The sequence below is a fragment of the Dipodomys merriami genome, unplaced genomic scaffold (genome assembly GCF_024711535.1).
Source record: "Dipodomys merriami isolate MVZ:Mamm:240054 unplaced genomic scaffold, mDipMer1.0.p SCAF_10, whole genome shotgun sequence".
NCBI lineage: Eukaryota > Metazoa > Chordata > Mammalia > Rodentia > Heteromyidae > Dipodomys > Dipodomys merriami.
Window position 1 is genome coordinate 43,444,380 of NW_027202271.1, and position 21,883 is coordinate 43,466,262.

At 40.1% G+C, this 21,883-nt stretch overlaps 1 protein-coding gene and 1 long non-coding RNA gene across 2 annotated transcripts in view; one reads left to right on the forward strand and one right to left on the reverse strand.

Moving 5' to 3' along the window:
• LOC138805130 (uncharacterized) overlaps window positions 1-2,853 on the forward strand; it is a 28,777-nt gene extending 25,924 nt beyond the window's left edge. Inside the window, exon 4 of the long non-coding RNA XR_011365450.1 lies at window positions 2,602-2,853. This is a non-coding gene — a long non-coding RNA (uncharacterized lncRNA). The remainder of the gene's footprint in view (window positions 1-2,601) is intronic.
• Window positions 2,854-10,950: 8,097 nt separating this feature from the next.
• On the reverse strand, window positions 10,951-12,978 carry Ccer1 (coiled-coil glutamate rich protein 1). Its single transcript, XM_069989703.1, has one exon. The coding sequence runs from the start codon at window positions 12,443-12,445 to the stop codon at window positions 11,159-11,161; it is 1,287 nt and encodes a 428-aa protein (XP_069845804.1). The 5' UTR covers window positions 12,446-12,978; the 3' UTR covers window positions 10,951-11,158.
• Window positions 12,979-21,883: the final 8,905 nt, after the last annotated feature.

Genomic DNA, 21,883 nt, shown 5'->3' on the forward strand with positions numbered 1-21,883 from the left:
TTTTCTGGTGGCTTATTGGAGATAAGAGTCTCACGGCTTTCCTACCTGGGCTGGCTTTGAACTGGGATCCTCAGATCTCAACCTCCTGAGAAGCTAGGATTACAGGCGAGAGCTACCAGTGCTTGGCAGTCATTAATTTTTTTTATTACAGCTCTGATTATTAAGGCTCTCTTCTTGCATTTATTTTTTATAAAATCCCAGCATTGAATTGAATCCAGTGTGACAGAGTGATTTGAAGCAAATGACAGAAGCACTGAGTAGTAATCACAGTTACAGACCCATGCGGCTCTGTTATAAAGCATCTTACTTTCATCTGTCTCGTTGGGAGGGCAAGTGTCAGGCTCTTCTTCTTGGACAGCCTTCTGATTATCCCGTGTTTCTGTCGGAGGACTCCTACTGTGTGTCCATGTTTAGACATGTATTAAAGTAAATTTTCTAAAATGGTTGACCTATGGAAGTTAAGTTCTACACTTAACATTCTTACTGGAACAGAATATATGCTGCAGGGTGCTGGGGGAGCATACTCAATTCAAGGCATTGGGAGAGAATATTTAAATGTAGTCTGCTTCAGGAATAGATTGGTCTGAAAAACTCCTTCCCATCCCCATTCCCCAACCATAGTCAAAGAGCAATTAATTATATGATATGCCACGAAGCAGTAGACTTATAGCAACAAATCAAGATTCTATATCATGGATTGTTCCAAATAGATTACTTTCCAATTTTCTTGGCCATATAAAAAAGTATCCCTCCTCTATAGCAAGGATTCAGTCTAGTGACCTTGCAAGCCAAATCAACCTTCATTCCCACTCAATGGTGATGCATGTGTGAGCACAAGAACTATCTGGAATGGGGATTTTTCCTGTCTCTTCATTAACTGCTTATCATTCTAGTATTAAAGAGATTAATGCTTTCTACCCTATTGAGAAAACATATTTTTGATTTAAATAGGTGGTTTAGGTAAGGCTGTAGGGAAACAGAAGTTTGAAGTACTAATCAATTTAGGTCCCAAAACCTTTTCCTTTGTTTTTCACTCCCTTCATCCATAAAAGGAAAATGAAGCACTCATTCTCAGAAGAGTCACATGTTTAAGTTAGTAATGTAGATTCAGAACCTTACACAAAGCTCAAATGGTTTTTGAAATCTAAGGTCTATGTTCTTAACGTTTTCAGTGTTCTCCTTAAGTGACATGAAAAATATTTTGATGTTCTTATCCATTTATATTTTAATAAGATAAACTTTTTAAAAATGTAATGCTCCACGTTTGCATGTTATTCTTGCTAAGCTCTCTTAATGTAACAAACTGGCATTTTCAATAAAATAGTAATATTACAAATATTATTCAATATGTCTGTAAAATTACTGTATTATTGTAAGTAATCTTCCAAAATAAAATGTTTTAATTATAGCTGATGCAACACAAAGTAGACTATTTTATATATTTTCCCTACCAAATATGTGTGTATTGAGACATATAAAAACATAAAATTCTAATGTGCTAGCTTGTCTTCTATGGCTTACATAGACTCTTAAAGAACTACAAATAGAAATTATTTCTTCAAATATTACATACACATGCATTTTTAGTTCCCTTTTTATGATCTTTGAGAAGTTGTACAAAGGAGTTGCCAATTAACAAAGCAGTTTATGAATACAACATATCTTGATTCATGTTTAGAAAAACCAACGCATTCTAATATACTCTTATATAGCAGAGTTATTAGTATTAGCTAACAAGAACGAGGGAAAATCGTTGACCTGAGGGCAAAAGCAAGGCAATACATTATAAAGGACAGGAGATCCTATTTCAGGATGAGTTCAGCTCTGGGCATTTTATTAGTTCTTGTCATCTATATTGGTTTATGCACATGCAAATCAATGTAATATATCTGATTAGAGTTATCCTATAGAAATCAGGACAGAATTAATGCTTCACTTTGTGAATTATTGTGAGTGATTTCATATGGCTAGCTTTTCTAGTTAGGAACAAGTAACATTTAGATGCCATATATCAATACTCATTGTGAATTTATTGGCTAGTAACTCCTGGATGTCTATTCTGAATGTTTGGCAAAGATTAACGATGCAGTTTACATAATAGCAAAGTATCCCTGAGGTCACACAAAGAGTAAGTGATAGAATTGTGAATGCACAGAAACTACAGTCCTACTTCTTAAAGTGCCAGGAGTCATGTACAGTGGGTCTAATCCACAATCGATAGATCCCGTACATCTTTATTGCTCATACCTCTCATTTAGAGACCTTGTTACAAAGCAAATTCTGGAAAACCTGTGCTTTTAGTACTCCTCGCTGTGGTGTAGATTTTGTTGTTCTCATTAAACTGCAAAGAAGGTAGCTGCTTGAATTTGCAATTTTAGCATAAGCCCAAACTATATTTCAAAGTCAAGTTGCTTTCTGCTTCATGCTTGATGATGAAGTACAATATCTGTATATCTGAATGTGGTAGAATTGAATGGGATGTGACTTCCTGGGTCTTGCTAATGAATCTAGGTGGATAGAATTTAAGAGGGATCACTGCAAAGTGCAGTTATTGATACATAGACCAAGTATAATTCCTAAACTATTTGGTTCTCACAACAGGCCTAACGGGAGTGGAATTGTACCACTGGAGAAACAGACCAAGGGTTCTGCCACAGTCAACTTAAGGAGCAGAAAATTACACATCCAGTCCGTCCTTCTTCATGCCTAAATCTTTTTACTTTTCTCCTTCCAGATCAGCTTGATAGTGAACAGTGTTCCATTAATTATCTAAAACTAAATACTTTGCAAAGTTAGTACTGAAATTAGCCAAGGCATAGCCATGTTCTGACTTTGTTTTAAATTTACAGGTAATCAAGGCCAAAGTGATTCTGAAACATTAAAAGAAATGATCAGTTGTTATACACTAATATAAAGTTACCTATTAGAAATAACAGGACTCTGTATATCATTTCATTATGCTGTTAAAATTAAAATGACATTTAAGGAATCCCTTGTGTTAGTTATATATATTTCCTTGCTTAAAAATGACTATAAAGTGATGTTTGCATCACTGATTTCCTAGATTTGTATGGTTGATACAGCTATCAAGAGATAGGTTGTCTTTTACCTTTTTAAAAATGGAATTAAATGTATTATAAATATTATAAATACTATATTCTTCTTTATTCTATTTTTATTTTAAAGGTGATATATAGAGGGGTTACAGTTATATAAATCAGGCAATGAGTACATTTCTTTTTGAACAGTGTCATATCTTCCCTCATTTTCTTCCAGTTCTTTTTTGTATGTTTGCATTTTTTATTACGTGTTTTGCAAAGTCAAATTGTGGAAACAGAAAACAGATTATTATTCCCCATATTATATTGAAAGTAGAAACTGTACTGTGAAGGTGCTCTAGAAACTTCTGGAAGCTGTGCGAGCAATTTAGGGTCTTCAGCATGCTGGTAGTTGCACAACCATATGCTTTTGCCAATATAATATAATAAAAAGGGCATTTTTCCTATATTTAAACTAAATATTAAGGCAAAGTTAAGGAAGCACTAAAAATTTTTAAATACACATTATCAAATCAAAGTAAGATTACATTTTTGTAACTCATCTCAGCTTCTGAGAGAGGGAGAATATTTCCAGGTTATACTAATACAAGACCCTATATTGAAAATGAACCTTACCACTTTGTGGGGGGAGAAGTTTTTTCTAGAATTTTTCCCTCCTTAAGCCCTTCGCCCACAAATTGTAGAGTTCATTTTCAATATAATGTCTAGCGAGTATCTCTGCTGCATTTGTTCATCCTGGAGATATCATCAAATGTCATAAAATCTTTTTGGAGCTCAAAGTTGATCTCAAATATCAAATGCATTTTTCATCCTTAAAGGATATTTTCTGTGGAAAATTCCTTCTTAGTTACGGCAGAAATAATATACGGAAAACAAGTTACAAAGTGCTGTCAGTCACTAGAAGAGGAAACTACCAGAATGTCTAAATATAAGGCCTTACAATAGATAGTCATGTTTATCAAACTGTGACCTTCTTGATATGTTTAGGATTTATATTTCAAATTTTGGCCTTCTTGATATGTTTAGGATTTATATTTCTGATAACTGATAAAATAACAGCTCCGTTTCTAAAAGAAATGCCTATGTGGCCTTTCTTTTTGCAGTGTGCTCTCCATCCACCTTTGGAAGGACTTAAAGTTGAATGAGTTTCTTTTGGAAAACTGTGTTTATTTTTTGTCAAGTGCCTACTTACCTCTAAAACTAAAGACTGGGTCTCTTAGGAGTCAAGCTAAGATTGAGAAACTACTGGATCACCCTCAAGTGGTCAAGAATAAGCTGTGAAGAGTTTCTCGATGGCAGCTGAGAGCCGGAGGCCTTCAATAATGTTAAGCAACAGCCTCCTAAATCTCCAGTATGTGATCCAAGGAAGGACAGTATTTGAGAACTATAATGGCTATGTACTGAGATGCTAACCCCTCCAACCCTCAATCTGGCCAACTCATATATTAAGATTCCTCTATTTGCCCACCTCTGAATTGTTTCTTCAGTGAAGCCAAGCACTCACCATCCATTTCCCATGACATCTTAGTGACCATGGCTGGACACTCTTAAGATATCTTAGATAGAGCACAGAGATAACTGTGCGCCCAAGGTGCTAGTAAGCTCATTATTATTATTATTATTATTATTATTATTATTATTATTATTATTATTGCCTTTGCATGGAAGTTCCCTTTCAATTCCTTTTCCTCCAAAATATCTCTTCCTTTTAAGGCCAAAGCCAAACTTCCATATGCTGAAGTCATGGGTAAAGTACTCAAATATAATTAGGATGGCCACCATTAAAGAAGCGGTGGACTTCACCAAGCAAGCTAGACAGGCATTAGACCTGCAGCCTCTGCATGTCAGTCTCCCTTGATCGTACACCAACTCAGTAGAAATCATCCAAAGGCAGATCCTTGCAGTTTCATCCTTACTAGGATTTTTTCCCCACATTTTTAAAAAGTATTTTATCTTTACATAGTTGCACAAGGAGTTGCCATTCACTGAAGGAGTTTATGAATGCAGTGCATCTTGATCAATTTTACCCCTTTCAATATTCTCACCCACCCCTCCCAGCCCACTCATTTCCTAACTTTTACAAGTCTTCTCGTGGATTTCAGGTCATCCCATCCTGTAGCAGTCTATTCATCTCATGCCGATCTCATTTTGTTTGCCTGGTTATTGGGGAAGAAAATGTAAATATTTTTGCCACACAGCCATCAGCCATTTCCCTGAAGGGCCGTGGCCTGATTTGTATTGGACATGTGAGTACTTTGCTCCAACCACTCCATTAGTTATGGGAAGATGTGCACAGCAATGCTTTCTTCTGATGTGCTTGTCTTATACATCCTCTCTTTTCTGTCATATACAAAAAAATAAAAAGAAAGACAATGTAGCATCATTTCAGAGCCCTACCTTTGGATTTACTATGGGTTCCCGAGAGACCAGCCTCATTTCTTAGAAGCATAGGTCTATTTTCAGCTGGCAGAGAAGAATTTCCAAAATGGAAACCTGATACAATCATTGAGAAGGACACTAAGCCGGGCTCTGATGGCTCACACTGGTAATCCTAGCTGCTCAGGAGGCTGAGATATGAGGATCACAGTTCCAAGCCAGCCTGAGCAGGAAAATCCATGAGACTTTTATCTCCATTAAACTATTCAGGAAAAGCCTGAAGTGGCACTGCGACTCAAGTGGTCTAGTGCTAGCCTTAAGCGCAAAGAGGCTTAGGGACAGTGTTCAGACCTTGAATTCAAGCCCCAGGACTGGCAAAAAAAACAACAAAACAAAACAACAACAACAAAAGGATATTAGGCTGGCAATTGTTGGCTTGGGCCCATAATCCTAGCTACTCAGAAGGCTGAGATCTGCAAGGTTTGAAGCTCGCCTGGGCAAGAAAGTACTTGAAACTCATTTTCAATTAACCATAAAAAGCTAGAAGTACAGCTGACTCAGGAGCACAGGGACTCAAAAGCACAGGAACAGCGCCCAGGCCCAGAGTTCAGGCCCCAGGACTGGTTAAAAATTAGAAAAGGAAGGAGGAGAAGGAAGAGATTTAGGAAACACAACTGGGGGGCCCTGCATGGGCCCAGGAATTGTCCACATTTGATGTGGCCATGACTGGGTTGGAGTACAGTCACTAGGTGTCTATTTAGGTCAAGGGTGTCTTCTCCCAACATGAGCATGAAGGGGTTTAAATAACAGCCTCCTTTCATTTGTTTCTTCACATATCAGGCCCCTCTACTTCCTTCTTGACCTCTGTTTTGTCCATGCTAGCGAGTTTCTCAACCTGAATTAACTCTCCAAGATACATTATTGGTGGCTGAAAATAGTTCTCTATAGATTCTCCTAAAAGGAATTTTTGTAAGTTTGCTTGGCCTCAATATAATTGGAGGCTGGAGAAATTTTGCCCAACAATGGCAGTTTGAATTATAATACCTCTACCTCCTAACAATTTGTTCTGGAAAAGAGAAGAGACTCTAAAAGTTCACATTTCCCCACCTTGGAACTAAGAAATGAATCAGATATATGTGTCAAGGCTATATCATTGTGAAGTGTTTGACTCTGGCAAGTGAGATGTTGTCACTCTCAGAACTGAATTTCCTGTGAAAGCAAGGCCAAGAGATTTCTCTGTAGAAGTAATGCCTATTTAACCCTTTTCCTTGGTGGTCAGGTATATATTCCTTGGTATGCTTGTTGCCTCCTCTTACTCTGATTTCCAGAGACACTCCTATCTCCTTTTCTCTGACATTCCCTTCTCGTTATCTGGATGTCCAGCAGAACTGTCCAATTGATACCTTTTCTTATTCTTTTGGGAATTTTAGTAAGGAATGTCAGAAACTATCTAAGTATCAGTGATACATTCCAGTCTCTCAAAAGCATTCAGCCTTAACCTGCAGGAAATTGTCAAGGTTCTACAAGACTGCACGACTAGGCAGGTATTGTCTATAACTTCCACTGTAATTTAAGCTACTCAAGCTGACACATGTTCTTCCTTTCCGTGTTAATAAATCTATCCTAATTCAAAGGGAATTTAATAGATCTACTCAATAAAGCCACTATGAACCAAGGAACAGGCCGCTTCAGGATGATGATGATCTTCCCAGGATTATCGGGGAAGAGCCTCAGCTAGCTACTCCCACTCTTAACCTCAATCCTTCAAGCATTGAGTGTTCACCATATCATTTTTAAAATGCTGAATTTCATTTCTACTTTCCAGGTTAAAGAGGCTCTCTTTGTACTTGTGTCTATGAGATATTCTAGTCAACTTCTCTGAAGAAACAGGTATCAAAATACAACCCCTAGATGCAAACCATTACTATCATTTACTATTCGGTTCGCTCTCCCCACCCAGTTGCAGAAGAAAAAGTTTCAGAAGGGCTGAGAAGGTGGCTCAGTGGTAGAGTGGTATGAGGCCCTGGGTTCCATTCCTCAGCACCACATAAGCAGAAAAAAAAAGACAGAAGTGGCACTGTGGCCAAGTGGTAGAGCACCAGCCTTGTGCTGCAGAGCTGAGGGACAGCGCCCAGGCCCAGAGTTCAGGCCCCACAACTGGACCAATAAAAAGAAAAAGTTTCAGAAGAAAATAGCTCCTTCCCTTATTATTCCTATTATTAAGGATATAGTTTCCTTAAAGAGGGATAGTGTGAGATACAGAGAAGGCAAAACTAGAATAACAACAAAGGACTCAGGGAGCTGAAATGACTCTGTGTCCTGGTACATGTCTCCAAACTTCTGGTTCCTTTGTTCTGGAGTAACAGTTGAGTATGGTTGAAGCTACTTCATAATAGCTAGGATTTTCCAGACTCTTGAGATTAGCCAGCTGTATTGAATTGTCATTTGTAGGTGCTGTTTCACATTTCCCCTCATATTGCCATCTTGGCTCTGAGGACACCTTACTAGGGAGACCACTACTCCCTTTTCTCCTTTGTGGAAATAAGCTCCCATTTCTTGGGAAATTTCACAATGATGTACATACACTTAGCTTAACCATAATAATCATCAACCACTATCTACAAAACTGCCTATGGCTCAGAGCATGAGGCACTTGACCTCTTGGTCAAGCTTCCCACAGTCTGTTTCCTTTGGAGGTGTACTTAGGTATATAAATACTTCTTTAATCAATTCTAGCTTTTGCTTAATTAAATCTGTTCTGCTAAAGACTTCTCTGTGTGTCCTCTAAATTCATTCTTTGGTGAGACCCAAGTACTTGGCATCTTTCTCACCTTATAAAGGTACCTTAACAATATCTGGCTAACAAAAACCAAGCTCTGTTTGCTGCTGCACACCTGTTATCATTGCTACACAGGAAGCTGAAATCTGAGGATTGTGGTTTAAGACCAGCCAAGGCAAGAAAGTTTGTGAGACACTTATTTCTAATTAACTACTCAAGTGGGAAGACATGAACACAAAGTACAGCCATAGTCTTGAGCACAAAAGCTCGGGGAACATGCCTAGACTCTAAATTCAAGCCTCAGGACCTACACACACACACACACACACACACACACACACACACACACACACACACACACACACACACACACACACACACACACACACACACACACACACACACACACACACACACACACACACACACACACACCCTCATGTAGAAAACCCCAGTAACTTTCTTCCTTCATTAACTTTTGCTGATGTCTATTTTAGGAATTATCAGATAATATGGCTTCTGCCTATCTGAGTTTTAATTGTCCCTTCCAGCACGAATCCTCCGTCAGTCCCTAAATTCACCCTGCTCCTCTTCGCTCCTCTACACTGAGTCCTTCTTCTCATACAGTAGACAACAAGGATGATACTCTTTATCTTCTCATAGTGTTTCTTCAGAACTGCAGTGACCAACTTGTCTAATTATTATGGGTTTTCTACTTAAACATGAGCAACATGAATGGGAATTCTGCTGATTCACCATTATGTCCTTATCACTATTCAGTGTTTGCTTCCTTGCAATGCAGTAACTGTTGAATGATGTCTCATGGATTAGAACAGAAGCTTCTGAAGCATTGTTCATATCCTTTTGTGACTATTGAATGTTCTGTACATAAAGAGGCAATTGGCATGCATTGTTTTTAAGCATTGTTTTTAAATTTGCAATTTGACTTGAAATGAAAATCTTAGATGGACTTAAGATTACACTCAAATTTGACCTATTTCAAGCATCATGAGGATAGTGATTGTGTGGATTTTGACTTAGGAGGGTTGGTCTGCATGGGGGAGAATATTGATTTTTCTCTATGAATACACTTGAACAATAATAGGCATATGGTGACAAATTTGAACCATTTAAATAGGCTAGATTTACATCTAGAGCTTTCTTAGTGTGCAACTGGTTATTCGTTGCTGGAACTTGTAATAAGTGATGTAATTTTTCCACAATATTTGAGCTTTCTTCTTTTGTGCATCTTGTTGGACATTAGAGTGCTGCTGCACAGATTTATTTGAGCTTATTACACTGGTGGCTCATGCCTGTAATCCTAGCTACTCAGGAGGCTGAGATCTGAGGATCACAGTTCAAAGCCAGCCCAGGCAGAAAAGTCCCTGAGACTCTTATCTCCAAGAAACCACTAGAAAACGGGAAGTGGCACTGTGGCTCAAGGGGTACAGTGCTCACCTTGAGCTGAAGAGCACAGGAACAGCACCCAGAGTTGGAGCCCATGACTGACAAAAAAACAAAAAAAATGCACTGTGGCATATGAGTGAAATCAATATACAGGTAAGATATTGCCATTGGTCTTCTCTTTAAATTGGTCTCTTTAGTCTTCTCTTTAAGTGGTGGTTCAAACTAAGAAGTATGATCTGTTATAAGGTGTAATTCATGTGAGAGTATTCTGGAAATGTGCTACAATTAGAATGCTCAGGAAGAATGCTCAGGAAGAAAGGACTTACCATAGGTAATAGTTTAGATAGTATCAAAAAATAGCTCACACAGGCTCACATGCACAATCTTTGTTTTAATCTCCTTTATAAGAAAATAAATTAGGAAGCATAATGTTATTCAACCCCCAAAAGGCAAATACTCATTGATTTAAAAAAAAATCCATTTTGCAAAAACTATACAGTTCCTCTGAACTTATGTGAGGACTATATCCAAGAACAAGGCTTCAAAACCTAAGCCATGTTCTGTGGTATCTGTGGTATGCAGTTACCTTGGAGCTGACTTCTGACCATGGGGAATCCTCTCCATGATGGATTATGGATTGTTGAGGCCATGGCAGAGAACCAGTTCCACAGAAGCAACTTCATGTTCTTCTGAGGAAGATCCATAGCACTGTGGAACAAGGAATATAAATGAGCATTGCCAGAAGACACTGCAGATAGGGTAACCAAATACAACCCTCAAAAGTGAACACTGTGCCAGGTGCCAAAGTCTCACACGTGTAATCCTAGCTACTCAGGAGGCTGAAGTCTGAGCATTTCAGTTCAGAGCCAGCCTGGGCAGCAAAGTCTGCAAGACTTATCTATTTACTACCAACCCCCCCCTAAAAAAAAACAAAACATAAAAAAGAAAAAACCAGAAATGGAGCGGTGGCTCAAGTGATAGAAAGCTAGCCTTATCAAGTGATAGCTAGCCTTAAGCACAAAAGTTTAGTGCCCTGAGTTCAAGCACCTAAAGATCAGCACCTAAAACCACTACCACCACCACCAACAAAAATACCTCTTGATTGCAAAGTATAAAATGTAGAAAAATTGTTTAAAATGACATTAGAAGAGCAGTTGGGAGGCATTGTTACCACTGCTTGTGCTTAAGAATGTTTGATTTGCAGCTCAATAGATAAGCCAATTTGTATTTTCACCATGGTCTGAGTAATCTCAATTGTCTAGAAAGAATAACGAAAACATTCAAACTGCAGTAATAAAATAGTTGGCCTTTAATTATTTCCAGTAAAGTTGTATCTGAAGGCTTCCCCACCCCCACCCCCAGTCATACACATCCACACCAACTTTTAAATACTTTATAATGGCCAAAGAAGAGTTTACATAGATATGTTTTATTAGTGGGACTCACTTCTGAATTCGTGTTTTTTTTTTAAATAAGTTGCCAATCCATTTTAGCCTCAAATCAGTTCCATCCCATTCTTCAATTCCCATCCAGATGTTTAATCGTTAATGTCCTGTAGCATAAATAGCGCGTCCTGTGGCACTTTGGGAATGATCTGCTCTGAGTTTAAATAAGAAAAGTTTATAAAGTCATCTCGCTCTTCTTCCGCCCCGACGAGGATTGACAAAGGCATTTCCAGAGACAAGTGATTTTCTTCCTCTCTCGGCTCTTCCTCCTCGTCTTCCAACCCTTCCTCTTCCACTTCCTCTTCCTCTTCTCCCTCTTCGCCCTGCTCAGTCTCTTGGACCTCTTCTTCCTCCATCTCTTCCTCCTCCGTCTCCGACTCCGACTCTCCACTTCCTTCCTCCTCCTCTTCCTCCTCCTCCCCTTCCTCCTCGCTCTCCTCCTCCTTTCCATCACACTCTGCCGGCTCACACTCATCATTTTTCTCCTCTTTCTCCTCCTCCTCCTCCATCAGTGGCAGGAAAGGTGACTCGTCCTCCACCGGGACAGGACTCAAGGCTAGAGAAGGATCCTGCAGTAAGCTGTAGAGACTTTCTTCCTCTCCTCCGGTAAGGGGCTCATAGTGACCCAGGGGCGAGCCTGGCGGGGAAGGCAGCTCCCCAGCCTGGGCCTGCGGTGCCCCATGCAGCACCTCCTGCTGGTGCCCCAGCTTCTCCTGCTCGCGCATGTCTCGGTAGACCTGGTTCATGATGAACTGGGTGGTGTTCCTGGGCGCTCTCATGCCCGGCGCCCGCCACCCGTACAGGTTGACGGGCCGCAGCAGCTTGCTCAGGTCTACCTGCTGGCTCCTGGGGAAGGAACGGCCCCCGGCGTGTCGACGTAGGCCGCGTCCCCGGTGGTGGTGGTGGTGGTGGTGATGGTGGTGGTGGTGGTGACCCCAGCGCTTCTTCCGGCCGGGGGGTCTCATCCAGCCGGGGTTCCAGGGCTCGCGCCAGCAGGAGCAACAGCACAGGCAGAAAGGGTGCAGACCGTACACGCGGATCATTTGCAGCACCGGGCAGAGGGGGTTCCGGAATCCAGCCAGCGGAGGGTGCCAGGGGCCGCCGCCTCCGCAGCGCTCCCAGTCGGAGCACACGGCGGCCCAGTAGGGCTGCCGCCGGCGGGGCTGGAACCACGGATCCGAGGAGCCGTGCGGCCCTGGTTTGGGCTGCTTCCTTGGTGGCTCAAACTCAGGCTTGGGGCCGTAGTGGTAGCGCCGCTTGTAAATGGGAGCGCCCCTGCGTCTTCGATGATAGGAGGACCAGGTGCGCAGGGGGACGGAGGAGGACCAGCCACCGCCCAGATTGAGAGGGTCCTCCTTCTTGTTGAGGGTCTGGGTCATGGTTCCGGGGAGCCCGCAGAGGCCTCAGTAGGTAGCGTCCTAGAAGCTGTCCTCAAGTCTGACCAGATCCGAGAGTCCGCCTGGGCGGGGTGGGGGGGTCTGGGGGTGCGCCCAGCGCAGGCCCCCCCCCGCCACGTGTCTGTGGCTGGGATCACGCCTTTCCTTCCACGAGGACCCCCTCTCCTCCTCTTCTCCACTCGCTCCTCCCTCGTAATCGCCTTCTCCTTCGCACCCGGGTGGTCTTGCCCCAGGGGTGGGTTGGGTTGGGACTAGGGCTGGGTAAGGATGGTGGAGGTGGGAGGAAGGTGTTTGGTGGGCGACACGCAGTGAGGGCCTCTCCCGGGTCCCACGCACCCCCGCCTCGGCAGAGGTGCGGGCTGGGGACTGGGGGAGGCAGGGGTTGCGCGCGTTACCTTGTTGCTCCCTCTCCACCCAGGTGCTTCACCGTTGCCGTCCTGGCCGGACTGAGTGGGCACCCGCCCGGGGCAGCCTTTAAATACCGGCTGGGGGGCCCCCACGTGACCACTGCGTCCTTGGTTGCCCCGGACGACAGCCAATCCGCGTCGAGATGGTCCCGCGTCGGTGTTCCGGCCTAAACCAGGTGTCCAGTGAACATTCTCAGGGGGCTTGTGACGTGGCATTTGAGGGGCGGGGTGGGGAGTGGGGGGGCCAAGGTTGGGTGTACGTTGTCCAACCCAGGCAACCCTGGAGTAACTTGAGGCGCGTGGTGGGGGAGGGTGGTTGGAACACCGAGGGGCTTCAGTTGAAGCCCGTGGAGTGGGAGACGCAGATATGAACGAACTTATGTTCTACACTTTGGTGGCGGGGTATAGGAATAAAGAAAACCTGAGCGAGTAGGAGCACTGGCCTTTCTCTTCTGACCCATGTCTCGTCTTTCCGCCCTAAGAGCCGCGATCCATCACACAGGAAGCACGGACCACACTTTATTGCACATGCTTCTTTGAGGAGCCAGTTACGCTTGTGTCCTGTCATCCTCAAGTCTATCCTGGAAGGTGGTTTCCCGCCTTTTCTCGGATTAGGAAACTCAAGGGGTGGTTTCATCCAAGGTTGTGGCGCTGATGAACTTCAGGCCTGATCTTTAGACCTCGGTCAGCTTCAAAAGTTCTTAACGACTGTCAGTACCATCACCACCCCACCCTTCGGTGAAACTCTTGGGGTAAATCAAATACAGACATATAAAAGCACTTTGCCCGTTACAATGTTCCATTGGTTCAAGGGAAAAAGCCATGGGATTCTTCGTCGCATTATATATGTCCTTATATATGTCCTCCAAAGACCATACAGGATATGCATAGGGACCTTTAAAATACCGTGGTTAAGTACATGAAGTTTGCTTTACGTAGATGTGATTTAACTCCATCTCATCTTTGTTACTTCTGGGAGCATTAGGACTCTTATCCATACTATCATTATAGTTATGTTATATAGTAGCATCACACAGAGGTGTGAGAGAATTAGGTTCCTCCATTAAAGTACTTAGCACAAGTATCCCTTACATAGAAGTAACACACCATTATTGTATTTAACTACTTTTTAAAAGGGATGATACACAGTATAGGCAGACACCTAACCTTGTGCCTGATGCAACAATAGGCATTTTACCACCCCATGTCCTGTGTCCTGTGTCCTGTTTTTTATCTCACTTGGTGGAAAATTCAACAAAGTGGTACAGGGATTGAAGCTAGAGGAACAATTCCAAGGTAGACCCCTCTGTTACTTTCCTGTGGTGAGGGGCATTGTGCAAAGTAGAACGGGGCCCACGGGGAGCATCAGTCCATCAAAGTTCAGAGGAGCTACATGTGGGAAAGCAGCTAAGTTTGTCAAGGTCATTTATTCATTTCTGGCTGAAAATTGAGACCAGCGTAGGGTTTCCTGGGTCAGGACTCCAGCCACGGCCCTGGGACTTGTCCACTACACAGGCATCATTCAATTTTACTGTGTCTGTGCTTTGCTGAAGATGAAGCCTGCTTGACTCAAAGTGCAGACTGCGGACATACTTAGGCTTTATTGTCCCCTTCTGAATACAGTTACTCTAACCTTGCTCTGCTTAGCTGAGAATGGCCTGGTGATAGTCTTGATCTATCTCTCTAAAGACATGTGGATCATTCCATATGGGCTTTAATTGAGAGCTTTATAAATTGACCATATTAGTCTAAGGGGATTCTCTCTCCTTTGTTTTCATTTTAAAGAAGATGATGGATTTACTTTATATCTGACTGGCAACATTTTTGATCTTTAATGTGTCTTGTATAAAAACAGTATTCATATTTTCTTGTCATACCCGTAAGCAGCAAATTGTCATGTTTTCCCCCTAAAATTGGGATTGTAGCACAAATTTTATAGTATGCTAGAACACTACCCAAGACAATATACTATCAGAATGCATTAAACATAAGAGTCAGAAATATACTTTAGGAGTTAAAGGTACGTTTTTATTTGGCCTTTTTGATTTAAATACTGCACAGTGAAATATTTGGATTAAATTTTAAAGGCTATTATCTGAAAGACCCCAGTAGTAGGGATTAAGGGATAGCTTTGCTTATCCCTCTGCTCAGAGTAGAAATAAGCTGTAGTCAAGGTATGGGAAAATTCGCTCCACAATTTGTGACTGTGTGTCCTTCCATTTGTTATCTCTTATTGGAGGCCATCTTTAAGACTTAGCAGGCCAATCAGAAGTCTTAGGGGCCAGCATTAGCTCTTAGCTACTAGCCACAGATCCTTGCCATGGGCTACTGTAATATGTTTGTTTCTCTCATCAAGCCAGCACTGGGCACCGATGGCTCACTCCTGTAATCCTAGCTACTCAGGAGGCTGAGATCTGAGGATCGTGGTTCAAAGCCAGCCCCGGCAAGAAAGTCCATGAAATTCTTATCTCCAATAAACCACCAGAAAACCGGAAGTAGCACTGTAGCTCAAGTGGTAGAGAGCTAGCCTTGAGCGGAAGAGCTGAGGGACAGCGCTCAGGCCCAGAGTTCAAGCCCCACGACCGACAAAAAAAAAAAAAAAAAAAGCCAGCAAAGAGATCTTTGCAACATGGAAGTATATAGGCATGAACATATGTAATCTGTATGAGTGTGTACCTTTCATATGGCCAGGACATTTTTACCTTCTACTATCTATGCCTGTTCTGTTGGTTAGATGCAAGGTCCAGATCCCATCAACATTTAGTGGCCCTCAGAAAACTTTCCTGTATTTGTGATTTGAAAAAGAGAGAAATGGGAGAAAAGGGGACAAAAAGAATAAAGGTTTGGAATACTAGAAAGTTATCTTGTAATTCATTTGCCATGTGTACGAATGAAATGTGGCAAAATATGTCCCAGATATGCCCTCCATGTTCACTAGTTACTACCTTAATGACATTGTTAGTATTTTGAAATTCCAATAAACATGGTATGATGGATGACATTGATTATACTTTAAATTGCACATAGTAGTATTTTTAAAAATTGAAAACACATTACAATGTTAAAGTTCTAACACTTGGTGGCAGTAGTAGCCCATTTCCCTCAGTAAGAGTTCAAAACAATGAGAAGCAAACTCATTTTTATGTTTTATCACAAATTTCATTTTAAACAATTCCAGATTGACAATATTAGATCTCATTTATTCTGACACAATGGAATCAGATATATCTAGTAGATTTGAACATTTTATATTTGGCTTTCTAAAAGCAAACCTCAGCTGATTAATTTGATAAATAAAATGTCTCAGGGAAAAGTTGTCTAAGCCTGATACACTTTGCCAGGAAAATGAAATTGAACAAATTTCATTCATATTGACGCAACCAATTCTGTGCTATGAGATACAAATGTGAATAAGTAATGGGAACACATACACTTCCCAAAGCCTTGTTTTCTATAACAAAGGGCTTCACATACTCATTTTTTATAAAACTGAAAAGATCAACACCATCTTGTGGTCACTAAGACTAAGTGCAAGGTATTAAGTTTTTCTAGTTTTTCAGAGGTGAGAAAAAGTTACAAAGTTATTCATTATTTTCTCTTAATAATTTGCGAAGTGAGGTATGCTACACATCAGAGGAAATCATTGGGATATTTTTCCATTTTGTATCCTAAAATCTCAATAAATTGGGAAGAGAAAATTAGGAAACCAGTAAAACTGTTTCTGCCAACTTAAAGACAAGTAAGAATGCCAGTTTTACATTTGCAGTAGTTCTATGTGAAGGTATGATTTGTTATTTGGAAAATGTTAGCAATCCTATAGCAACTCAAGATTTTCATAGAATGAAACCATACATAGTAATTTGAAACACAGGATTACTCAGTAATGACTAAACAGGACTTGCTGGCCTGGACATATTGGGTTACAAATACAATATTCCCATGTGAGAGAATTAAATGCATTTGTTTTTCTTGGCAAATGACCTGCAATAGTTAGAGAAAAATAAATATAGCATTTTAATAAGAAAAGGAGTTGGATTATTTAAATGTTTTATATTGTGTTTAATCTGGAATCAGTCTTGGAATGAGAACTGTATTTTAAGAGTTTGAGGTCATTTAAACATGAAACAATTGGAAGGACTGCTATGATATCACAATTCCATGAAAGAGTAAACACTTTTCCTCTCCAGAGTTCATGGCAAAGGACTTCCGTCAAGTAGCCTTCTGAGTTAGCAGCCATGGGGTTGAGGATTTAGCTCAGTGGAAGAGCATTTGTCTGGCAAGTGCAAGGCCCTGAGTTCAGTCCTCAGCTCTGGGGAAAAAAAAGAAAAAGAAAACAACAAAAAGGTAACTCAGTAAGTAATCATATTTATTCAATTGTTAATTAGCATTTCACATTTGCATAGTAGTGCCCTTTTCTTTCTAGCATTTTATTTTACTTATTTTTATTTAAAAAGTCCCCCCAATTTTGTAATAACAATTACTCTGAGAAGGCTGTAAGGACAAAAAGGCATTGTATGACATTTGTAGGGCCACACATTATCAATAATATCTTGCTAGGCCGAGCCTTATTATGAATTTCATGAGATTGTTCATCCACAAAGTAAAAATAATGAAATAAGATATTTTGTGACTCTTGCTATAAAGAACACACATTAGATTGATTACTACATGTTCTTATCATTACCATGGTCTCCTTTATATTGTGCTAAATGATTGTTCTGAGCTTTCCTTTGTCCAAGAAACCCTAAAAGTCTCAATCTATCTCCCTATTGATTTTCTACAGGCAAAGAATATTTCTAGGTTTTGTTCCCAGAAATGGTTCCTCTATTGTGACTTGAAAGAAAATCATAGATCATTTGGTAGTCACATCATAGATCATTTGGTAGTCACCATGACATACAGGGAACCATGCTATATACACTAGGACAGGCCTATAATCCTGGTACAGGCTGAGAAAGTAGTGAGACACTGTCTTAAAAGTGATCACTTTTTCACCCCTGTTCTTTCTGTGCACTGTGATGATAGGCTAAATCAGGAAGACTGCTGGTGTGTCCTGGGGTATTGTAGCAAAAGACTGAGGAGTGAACCCTTCACAGCACTAGCAATTCAAGCTCCACCCTTTGATCAATGGCTTGGGACGGTTTTCTCAGTTCTTAGATTGTTGGGAACAAACACATACAGAATATGTTACACCTAGTTTGATATAATAAGTAATTACTGTTATGATTAACAAAATTAATACTAGAAATGGAAACATGGGGGGGCAAAGGGAGGACATAAATGAAAGAAGAAAAAGGTGAGCAAATGCAGCCATTATATCCAATAGACATTATGTAAAAATTGGATTACCTAACTTTAGGGTAGAGATGGAATGGGGAAATGTGGGGAGCATGATTGAAGGAGTAACATTGGTTGAGATGCTTTGTACTCATAACCTGATTTATCTAATTGAAATCTCTTTGTACGACTATATAATAATAATATATAATAATTGTTATTATAAGAAGAAGAAAAAGAAGAAGAAGCAGCTTCAAGAGAACATTTCTGTCCCTCAAAGTTAAATTCTGGCCTAAAAGTAATTTTATAACCTTATCTATAAAATCACTCTTATGGTCTCTTTTATTTTACCTACATCTATTTTCTTTTAAGGTGTTCTAGCTCTGAACATTTTAGACCACATTATACAAAGTCATAACAGCCCTGTGAATATTCTAGAGCTTTATCTTCATTAAAATGGATATAGGATAAGATCTGTCATGATTTTTCTCTCTCACATATTACTTTTCCTCATATTTCCTCAAATATATAACCTCAGAGAACTTTTGGGCAGAAGTACATCTATATGTTAAAAATAGCTGAGTTTTTCTAAAAATTATTGCAGTCCTTTTTCTTATACCCTAACAAACGAATTGAAACCAAAATGATTCAATGGCCTCATCAGCATAGATGTTCAGAATGAGAGAAGTCAGTGATATTTATTTCCTTGCCCATATGGAGATGTGACCACAAATAATCACTATTTATTCCATTTATAGATGTAATAATAAAGTGACTTCAGTAAATACTCTTAATGTCTTCTTACCTTTTCCACTACTACCACTTATGACATTATGTGGAGATTTAAGTGTAAAAAAGAAGGTCCTATGGTTTAATGCTACTGTGATCTGGAAAGAGTGGAAAGTAGACTTTAAAAGATGGTTCTTGAAGAATTCTAGCCTCTGAGCATTCAAAAATTATGTAGCTACTATTGTTAAATGTTTGTATAGTTGTTAAAGTCCCAAGAAAACTGACTTTAAAATATGGATGTGATCTATGTAGGCTTGACTATTAAAGAAGCTCTTTAAAAACAGATACTTTGAGGCTGGGAAGGTGGCTCAGTGGTAGAGTGTTTGCCTTGCATGCATGAGGCCCTGGGTTCAATTCCTCAGCATTGCATAGGCAGAATAAGCCAGAAGCCATAGTAATAAAAACAGGGTGGTACTGGCACAAGAACAGACCTGAGGACCAATGAAATAGAACTGAAGATCCAGAAATGAACCCACAGACCCATAGCCAACTAATCTTCAATAAGGGAGGTAAAAAATATAGAATAGAAGAAAACCTCTTCAGTAAATAGTGCTGGCAAAATTGGTTAAACACCTGTAGAAAACTAAAGCTAGATCCTTATGTATCACCCTGTGCCAGAATCAACTCCAAATGGATCAAAGATCTCATCAAAGCAGACGCCCTGAAAACATTACAGGAAGAAATAGGAGAAACTCTAGGTCTCCTTGGCACAGTCTGAAATTTTCTTAATAAAGACCCAGAAACACAACAAATCATAGAAAGGTTGGACAAATGGGATTGCATGAAATTGCAGAGCTTCTGCATGGCAAAGTACATAGCAGGATCAATAGAAAGCCCATGGATTGGGAGAAGATCTTCACTAGCCATACAATGAATAAGGGCCTCATATCTAAAATATACTTAGAACTCAAAAAATTAAATCCCCCAACAACAGATCCTCAAAGAAACAACTGCCCAATAAAGACTAACAGAGAAACTTCTCTGAAGAGGAAAGAAGGATGACCAATAGACACATGAAGAAATGCTCAACCTCTCTAGCCATAAAAGAAATACAAATCAAAACAACATTGAGATTCTACTTCACCCCAGTTGGAATGGCTATAATCAAGAAATCTAATAACAGATGCTGGAGGGGATGTGGCCAAAAAGGAACCCTACTGCATTGTTGGTGGGAGTGTAAGCTTCTTCAACCACTTTGGAAAGCAGTATGGAGGTTCCTCAAAAGACTTCACATAGAACTCCCCTATGACCCAGCAATCCCACTTGTGGACATTTTCCTGAATGATCACAAACAAGGCTATACTAAAGCTACCAGCACGACTATGTTTATTGCAGCATTATTTACCATAGCGAAGATATGGAGCCAACCCAGATGCCCCCTCAGTAGATGAATGGATCAAGAAAATGTGGTGTTTATGTATACAATGGAATTCTATGCCTCCATCAGAAAGATTGACATCACCCCATTTGTTCGGAAATGGAAAGTCTTGGAAAAAATCATATTAAATGAAGTAAGTCAGGCCCAAAGAAACGTAAGTCCCATGGTTTCCCTTATTTGCAATAACTAGTATAAGTCTAGGACAAGCAGAAAAGGTCAAAAGCTAGGTACATATGACAATATAAGATGATGTTAAGTGAAATGAATCCCAAGATAGGGACACAACTTGTTTTTTTCTTTCTTGCTATTGTTTTTAACGTATTTAAAATGTACTATGTGATTTTTTTTGTTTCTTTTTTATGTTCTTTCCCCATGGTATAACCCCTTTTTTCACTGTATTTGATGTCAGTGTCCTGCATCTTGTATATACATTTTTCTAATTTGGGGAGGGGAAGGGAAATAAGAAAATGCTGAAATAAGGATACAGGTTTACCCATTGTAACAATGAGATGTACAAGACACTATGTTGAAAACGAACTTTAACAATTTGGGGCAAGTAGGGGGGCGTTGGGGAGATGGGGAGGGAAGGGATGGTAGGGGAAAAACAAAGGAGGAGGCAACAATGCTTGATAGGAAATGTACTCATTACCTTACTCATGGAACTGTACCCCTTCTGTATACTAGTTTTACAATTAAAAACATAAAAAACAGGTACTTTGCTTTTTTTTTTTTTTGACAATACTGTGGCTTCAACTCTATGCTCACCCTTGCCAGGCTACTACTTGATCATTTTCTTCATATAGCAGCAAACCAGAGAGATTAGCAGCATTAATTGAAACAGACATGCTGTTCCTAGTGTTGAAGATGGAAGGGGCCAAGTACAGAAGTTATGTAGGTGAGCTCTTGAAGATGTTCCATGATTCACAAGCTGGGATTATGAACCTCAAATCTACAAGCACAATGAACCAACTCTTCCAGTCATCTAAATGTGTTGGAAGTGATTTCCATTATCTCTAGGTAAGAGTAAAACCCATTAACAATTGAATTCAGTCTGATTACAACCCAGGTAGAGCACTCAAGTAAGTCCTGTAGAATTTCTATTCTACTGAAACCGAGAGCTGATGAATGGCCATTGTCTAGGCTCCTGATTTCGTTGCAATTTTTGTTAAGCCATGATAGAAAACTAATATAGGTATTCGATGTTAGAATCAGATTTTACTTTCAGTAAAAAGATTTTATTTTCAATCTTGTTCACAATTATGTTTTTATAAGAGAGTGTATCTATGAAACCCAAATGAAAATTCAAGTTTTTTATGTCACTAACTCATGGTGCCTGATGTTTGTATGGTTATTTTATTTTGTGAGTATTGATATTTTCATTAGTTTTCTTCCATGGCTCTCAAGCAAATCAACATGTATATTTTATTATCAAAGATGTATTGGTATTTATATATTTAACTTGAATCAAGAATATTTTTATACCTAGAGAGGCAATAGAGAAATGCTTTCTAAAAGCTTGGCTTTCATTAGTGTCTACAAATAATGGCTTAGAACAAGTAGTGTGGGACA

Coding starts and splice junctions, on each gene's coding strand:
- Ccer1 (XM_069989703.1), bottom strand. CDS start 12,445: ATGACCCAGACCCTCAACAAGAAGGAGGACCCTCTCAATCTGGGCGGT.